Genomic DNA, 8,346 nt, shown 5'->3' with positions numbered 1-8,346 from the left:
TTTGGTGGCGATTGCTGGAAGCGTATTTCAGTTAAAGTGCAAAAAAATGGGAAAAAAACATCCTTTTTTTTAAGAAGTGGTGTCGACTACCAACAACTTGTAATTGAAATTTTATATATTAAAACAAAAAAAAAAAAAAAAATGAAAAGTAGCCAATGATCATGTATACAAAGAAATATCCTAAAGTTTCATGGTTTTAGCTGGAAGCGTTTTTCAGTTGAAACCTAAAACAGAACAAGAGGCTCTCAAGAGCCTGAATCACTCGAGTAGTTGAATAGCTTTAAAAACTTGCATACAAAACCTAAAAATGGTCAAACACCTTTACCCAAATTTGCACAGGTGTATATATATATATATATATATAAGTGTCAGGATACTGAACAATTAAACCTTAATCATCATTCTACATTTGTTAACTGAATAACATGCTAAAAGTGCAAAAAAATATTAATTAAAAAATGCAATCAACAGATGTTTCGCGAATTTGTACCCATCACAGATCTTTACATACCTTTTACATATATACATTAATTATCAATCTGCTATTGTTCTGTTAACATGCAAAAAACAGGGAAATGGTCAAAAGGACACAGTCAAAACCACAACTCCAAGAAGGGTCAACAGATTTTTCCTGAACTTTGCACCAAAAATAAATATTGAAATATTGAACAGTTTACATTAATCATCGATCTTTTTATTTTCTAGAAAATAAGCAAAAACTTATAAAAATACCAACAAGAGGCTCCCAGGAGCCTGAATCGCTCAGCTAGTTAATGTTTTGTTTTTCGAGGGCAGTAACTCTAGCAAGATATTGTCCGACAATTTCTACTCCATGAAGACTTTGATAGGACATCATGAGGATCATTTCATCAATGAAAGTTTCATTCTATCATAATTTTCAAGATATTGACTGAAAACAACAAAAAAAAACCAATTTTTTGCCTTTTAAGGGCATTAACTCTTATATGGAGTTGTATGACAACTTTGATCCCTGGAGACTTTTGTAGGCCTTATAATAAGGATATTTCAGCGATTGAAATATATTGGCCAAATCTAACGGTTTTGGAGATAAATGCTAACCAAGAGGCTCCCAGGAGCCTGAATCACTCACCAGGTTGAATTTTGTCTTTCAATTGCAATAAATTTAACAAGTTTACTAATAATTTTGACCCTAGAAGACTTTGGTAGATTAATAGAAGGCTGAACAGATAAAAATGAAATTTGACCACAGATAGATCTTATCATACTGAAAACTTTTATCCATGTCAGAATTAGGCTTAACCTAGCAGTTCTGGAGATATATGCGAAAAACTAGTCTGACCTGTTTTATTTTTAGTAACTGCAGCCATGTTTTTTTGATGGATCAAAAGTCTAAACCTAACTTTTGTGCAAGATACCCCAAGAAACATTCATACTAAGTTTGATTCCAATTGGTCAAGTAGGGTCAGAGGAGATTTTTGTAAGAAAAAACATTAAAAATAGCAATTAAAGGTAAAAAAAGGGCAATTACTCCTAAATGGCTAGACAGATTAAAATGAAAATTTGACCAGATGGATCTCGTCATGCTGAACAATTTTACAGAGCTTAACCTGACGGTTTTGGAGATATATGCGAAAAACTAGTCTGACCCCTATGTTCTATTTTTGGTGAAGGCGGCCATGTTTTTTGACGGATCAAAAATCTAAACATAAATTTTTGGCAAGATACCTCAAAAAAACATTCATACAAAGTTTGATTTCAATTGGTCAAGTGGGGTCAGAGGAGAAGATTTTTGAAAGAAATAACAATAAAAATAGCAAAAAAATGTTGGAGGGCAATAACTCCAAATTGGCCAAGCATACTATAATGAAAATTTGATCACAGATAGACCTCATCACGCTGAACACTTTTACCTATTTTAGAATAGGCTTAACCTAACGCTTTTGTAGATATATGCCAAAAACTAGTCTGACCCCTTATGTTCTATTTTTAGTAATTGCAGCTATGTTTTTTGATGAGTCAAAAATCTAAACACAATTTCTCTGCAAGATACCTTTAGGAACATCTGTGCAAAGTTTCATATAATTCCTCGCAGTAGTTTCAGAGATTTCTGAAAAATTGTCAACGGATGACGACGGACTCCAAGTGATGGCAATAGCTCACATAGCCTTTCGCCAGGTGAGCTAAAAACTACTGTACAACCCCTACGTTCTATTTTTAGTAAAGGTGGCCATGTTTTTTAACTGATCATAAATCCAAAAGGTCATTTTGTTAAAAATTCCCTAAAAAACAATACAACTTTCACTGAATTCTGTACAGTAGTTTCTGAGAAGATTTTTGAAAGCAAGAACATCAAAAACAGCAAAAAATGTCCGAAAAAGGCAATAACTCCAACATAGGTCAACAGATTTTCACAAAAACTTGACCAGATAGATCTTATCATGTTCAATACTTTTACCCATGTCAGAATTTGGCTAAACCTAATGGGTTTGGAGATATATGCAAAAATCTGCTTTCTGTTCTATTCTTAGTAACAGCAGCCATGTTTTTTAATCGATTAAAAATCCAAAATGTCATTTTGTGCAGGATACTCTAAGGAACAGTCGTTATAAATTTCATGCAAATCTATTCTGTAGTTTCAGAGGAAAAGAAGTTTGCTGAAATTGTTAATGACAAAGACAGATGCCAAGTGATGGCAATAGCTCACCTGGCCTAGTGCCAGGTGAGCTAAAAATGACACATTCAGGAAATTGAACTCTAAGAAGGGTGAATAGATTTTTCTAAAATTTGCACCAAAAATAGATACTGAAATACAGAACATTTTAAAAATAAACATTCATCAATCTGTTTATTTTTAAACAATAGATAAAAACATAAAAAATGACACTTTCAAGAACCATAACTCCAAGAAGGGCTTGAAGTGCTTTGGAGTAATTGTACAAAGTGTTGATGATGGATGAACAACGGTATACTATAATACACCCTATCAAAATTGACGGGTGTATAAAAACTATTAAAGGGTACCATAACACATGTTGGGAAACAGTGAGCAACATATTAAAATCTTGACAATGTAGGACATGACCTTTCAAAACAAAAACACTGACACGTAACGACTGTTCATATTTATTTATGTAGATCTTCCTGCCCCACCAAATCTCTGAACAGATGATACTGGCTGGGTCACTTGAAGTCCCTGCAGGTTACCAAAGTCCTAAAATAATAAACATCAACTTTAATATGCCATTATAGTTTATGATTTAGATATCAATGGACAAAATAAAGTAGTCTCAATGCTTTTCTCCAGAAGATTCTGTCAAGAATTTTTTTAGTAGTTCAAAAACAATGTAGCTTTCAATTGCCTTCTTGACATTGATGAAATGGTTTTAACTGTTCATATGAAGCACGCAAGTAACTTGAAAACAAACTTTAAATCAAGTTATGGTATCTCTAATTGATATTGTGTTCTTTTCTTAAAATTAAAATATTTATATATAGTAATGTATAGTGTCACTGCTCCTTCTTCCACTAAACATTTTCGCTGTGTACGGAGTTGTAAATTTTTTATTTGCAGATGAATCATGTTAACATACAACAGGTTAGGCACCTTTCACCAATTCCTGGCCCGACTTACCAGAGCTTTCAACATTTCCTTGGTGTCTGGGTCCACCTCAATAATGTCATTCTGGTCAATGTAGGAGATCTATAAAACAAAATTTCGATTCAGCAACACAATAGGAATATGTTCTCAAATACAGCTGTTCTGTGGAGGTAAACTTTGCACTATCCCCATTCATTGTCAACACCCCCATATATAGTTGCTGTAACATAATTGATTTAATTATTTAAAACAGAACAATGTTACTTTTATAACTGAAGTAACAATTTGTTTATCAAGGATGAGTGCCTTATTCATACCAATTCCCTATCCCCTATTCGGGTATTACAAGTAACTCATAGACGACAGAGATCTGGTACAATGTCATACTGCATTTTGTAAAATTGTCACAACAACTTGAGAACTTAATCAATGGATGTTTTTCTCCTCTTTTTGAACAAAATGGGAACAAACTGTGCTCCTTTACTTGCTGACCTATTCCTTTACTCTTATGAGGCTGACTTTATAGCTGATCTGATCAGAAAGAAAGAATATCGTTTGGCTAGATCCTTCAATCTCAGTTTCCACTATATAGATGACGTATTATCTTTTAAACAATCCTAATTTCTGGGATTTGATACATCGCACCTACTCAAAAGAACTTGAGATAAAGGATACTACAGACACTGTGAAGCCAGCCTCATATCTTGACCTACACTTAGAAATCGATGGTAAAGGAAAACTATTGACCAAACTTTACGACAAACGTGATGACTTTTCATTCAGAATTGTCAACTTTCCTTTTATCTGTGGCAACATCCCTTTGGCTCCTGCGTATGGAGTGTTCATATCACAACTCATACATTATGCCAGAGCTTGCCGAAACTACGCAGACTTTTTGTATCGCGCGCGAACTCTTAACAAATAGGCTTCTGGAACAGGGTTATGTTGCTACAAGATTGAAGTCATCGCTACAGAAGTTTTATGGTCGTCATCATGAACTTGTGGATCGTTATGGTGTATCCATCAACACCATGAAAACTGATCTATTCAACGGGTCACAGTTTTCCTTTCCTCGTTTGTAAACCCCAGACTTGACTTTTTATGAGCAACTCGGCGGGTGTTTCTAGAAAAGCAGAGGACGCTTACCTACCAGTGCACCTGGTCCATACTCCCAGTTTTTAGTGGAGTCCGAGTTGCTCATTTACTTTTGTTACTTTGTATGTATGATTTTAGTTACTTTATGTTCTTTGTTGTGTATGTCTGTTTTCCATGTCTGGTCTTTGTCCCTGGATTACATTCTTTTGATTACCGCTATAACCTTGGTTCCCTTGATTACTCTTTTTCATTGTCTAGATAGAACTGGTTTTATAGGGATCACTCTGGAGTCATGATCCTGAATGCCAATGACCCTCAAATTTAGTCATAAATGGATCACTCAACACTACAGTGCTCATCACGACTCCTATTCTTTTCTGTTCTGAGGAGGGGGAAGGATATGTTGACTCATTTTGATTCAATATTGTAGTGGGTTTGACAAATAGTCTTTCCCAAATTTATTTTTTAGTGTTAAATAATGGTAAGATAAGAATTAAAACAAACACAAAACAAAATGCTTCTCATAGTGCAGCTTGATATGACAATGGAGTACAGTTGAACAGGCACAGACACTACATGTACATTCAAACTAATTGAAATAAAAAAAAAACTATTTCAAGGAGATACAAGAGATAAACAATTTAAACAGTTTATTAAAATGATTATTAATGGCTCCTTTATCAGTATGATTAGAACATAAAACAAAAAAATTAATCTCTACAATCCATTAGTGGGATGGAATTTTATGCTACAATTACACTGGCTACAAGATATACACACTAGAAACCAGAAACACCGGTCTTTAGGCTCTTTTTGACCGTTAACAGACCCATCGAAATTTTTTTAAGCACATCTGACATTCGGTCAGACACAAGGTGATGACTTGTCTGACCGAACGACAATTTGTCTGACCGAAAAAAATCTGAACAATTTATCGGAAATCAGTCTTCCTGTCTAATTGAAATTCGACCCATAAATAAGTTCGACCCAACAAAATTTCAAATGAAAATTTGTTTTATCAGATGTTCAATTATTAATCTTTATCAATTTCGATGTAAAAGAAATATACTTTATTATTTTTTTCATTATTATTTTGACAATATAATGACCGCATGTTTCACATGTAAACGAGTAGCGAGACAACGGAAGGGACGATATATCAAAGGACGAAATGACGTGTAGCGAATGAACCGGAAGTTACATATTATTGTTTACAATCAAATTGATTGACTATCTCGCTAGACTGTAGACTAATTCACGTAATTATTAAAACATTCTAGTTTTATTATTCACAAAAACCACTTCAGTTTTGAGAAAATCTTCTTTAACGTAAGAAAAAAACATCGGACACCCAGGCCGGCAAGCAACGTGTATTTACCGGACCCGGGACAATTTTACCGGACAGGTCCGACGGTCCGGCAGGTTTCGATGGGTCTGGTTAATTCTTGAATGGTTCAGGTTTTAACACCTAAAATCATTTCAAACCTTACTTCTGTGGTAATGAACAATGTTGTAGATTTTCAAAACAATCCATTATGCACTTTAATAGTAAATTATAGTATAGACGATAGAAGAATGTTTGGCCCCAATTTAAGTCTCTTTCCTAAAGAGTTAGGCCTAAGGGCCATAACTTGACAAAACCAATCTAAAAATCTATATATGGTACGAAACAGTGTGAAAATGCCATACCCAGGGTTCAAGGCTAACACTAGTCTGAAGCTAGCAAAACATGAGGGCCAGTGAAATGCTTATAGTAGCCACACCAGGCTAGTAGAAATTTAAGTCCCTTCTCCTCCTAGGTTTAATTCATTTATGAAAAGAATGATTTATTTTATGTCTCAGTATCATGCTGGTACCAGGTAAGGTGCAAGTCAGATGCAAGGGAAAGCCTAAACCAGACGTAAAGTACTTGATAATATAAACGCTATATAGATGACAAATATACACTGGGAACTTATATCTTTATAAATCAACAAGGTCAAAGTGATGTACAGTAAGTAAACATAGGTTCTTCCACAAAATGTATTGGTTCCTAGGAAAAGAACCTCCACAAAAAAAAAAAAAAAAAAAAAAAAAAATGATGAAAACAATAACAGTAACTTTGTACTCCATGTGAGAAGTATGAAACCACAGGTATCTTCATTAGGGGTTGCTCAAATTTTAGGCTTGATAGTTTAATGGCTCTTGATAAATCAGAAAGTCAAGAATTTCTATGGGAAAAGATATAACCGAAGTCCAACCCTAACGAGGCCTCAGAAGGAGAATAAGCAGTTGTGAAATTTTTGCCTTGGTTTCCTTAAAAACATGCTAAATTTCACAGACTAATCACTCTCAGAAACACACAGAATACAGAATTGTGCTTCCTTATTCTCAAGAGTTTCAGGGGGCATGCCGCCAGCACGATCATGCCAAGTGCACTATGAGGGCTAGTCAATCTCATTTAGAGGTAGTGATATTTTCTTCTACTCTCTCTGAGCTACCTGCCAAAAATGGTGAATGTCAAACCCTGATACCATTGCAATATTATTGCAGTTGTTTAAAATGTTCCTTTGCTGAAATGGTTCTTGTTTCAATTTACCACATACCTCAGGAACGTAGTTGTCCCTTCTCTCTCTCTCCTCTTCCTGCAGCTTGATTGAGATACCTCTTACAGGTCCTCTCTGGATTCTCTTCATTAAATGTGTAACGAATCTATTAAAAAAAATTAAAAATATGATAAAAAAAAACTGAAAAAAAAACCCAAAACATCAAAGAATAGTCAGCAGGCAACTATTTTATTTTTTTTCTCAGGACCCACTTGGACCCTAGTTCTTTTCCTTACAATATAAGCCCCAACTTGTGTTAATGAAAACAAGATAATACTACATTTAAGACAAATGCCTTGAAGTGGCAGCTTTTGAATCACTGTTGGAGTTCAACTGAATACCTCTACTTACCCAGCTACTTTATTTCTCAATTTTTTGCTAGGCAGAATAGCAATTTCCTCGCATACTCTTTTGTTTGTATGGAAATCAAGGGTCAGCTTGGTGTAATACTTCTCAATGATAACCCTAGCTGCCTTCTTGACAGTTTTGGTCCTGACACGGGCCTACAAAAAAATTGAAGTGACAGACAGAACCTCAATACGAAAATACTGCTGCTTTAAATGTGAACAGCATGTCTACCTACTTAGTACTGGTTATAGTGCTTACAAGTACAATTCAACACTCCTCCACACTAACAGTTACAAGTAACATAGTTTCGACGAAAATTGAGGTAAGTAAACGATAATTTTCATTTGAAATTGAAAGTTAGTTTTATAGGTGAGAATGCGGATGGATTTAAAAGTCTAACACTCTCGCTTTAAAGAGAAATAAGATTTTGTTGGTACCTTCAATCATTACTTAAGTGTTAAGCTCTAGCCTGAGTCTCGGACTCTATAACAGTGGTTCGTCAGGACGTCTTTCATTCAAAAGTAATAACATAAAAAAATATTTTTCAGATTGTAATAAAGTTTTTTCATAACCATTAATGAGTCTTTTTGATTAATACGAAATAAAAGAACCCATGGAGTAAAGAAAGAAATGGGATGACAGTAGATGTTAAGTTATTGAGAACGAGCACTGACCATTTTGGATGTTTTAGCGGAAAAGGAAGTGTAAAAGTTGTTGTAAGTGAAAATCAAACTCGGT

General features: G+C 34.5%; 1 protein-coding gene across 1 annotated transcript; it reads right to left on the bottom strand.

Moving 5' to 3' along the window:
* Positions 1-3,093: 3,093 nt before the first annotated feature.
* Positions 3,094-8,345, bottom strand: LOC148622482 (small ribosomal subunit protein eS17-like). Its single transcript, XM_088572473.1, has 5 exons — positions 8,283-8,345; positions 7,612-7,763; positions 7,261-7,366; positions 3,614-3,682; positions 3,094-3,193 (listed from the first exon to the last, which is right to left on the bottom strand). The coding sequence occupies exons 1-5, from the start codon at positions 8,283-8,285 to the stop codon at positions 3,110-3,112; spliced, it is 414 nt and encodes a 137-aa protein (XP_088428599.1). The 5' UTR covers positions 8,286-8,345; the 3' UTR covers positions 3,094-3,109.
* Position 8,346: the final 1 nt, after the last annotated feature.

The sequence above is a fragment of the Perna viridis genome, chromosome 3, assembly GCF_037379345.1.
Source record: "Perna viridis isolate PV_CMFRI_1.1 ecotype Kerala chromosome 3, ASM3737934v1, whole genome shotgun sequence".
NCBI lineage: Eukaryota > Metazoa > Mollusca > Bivalvia > Mytilida > Mytilidae > Perna > Perna viridis.
This window is presented reverse-complemented; position numbering and strand designations above follow the sequence as displayed.

Coding starts and splice junctions, on each gene's coding strand:
- LOC148622482 (XM_088572473.1), bottom strand. Junction 3,683..7,260: donor GGGACAACTACGTTCCTGAG/GTATGTGGTAAA, acceptor TTTGTTTTATAG/ATCTCCTACATTGACCAGAA. Junction 3,194..3,613: donor AGGAAATGTTGAAAGCTCTG/GTAAGTCGGGCC, acceptor TTATTATTTTAG/GACTTTGGTAACCTGCAGGG.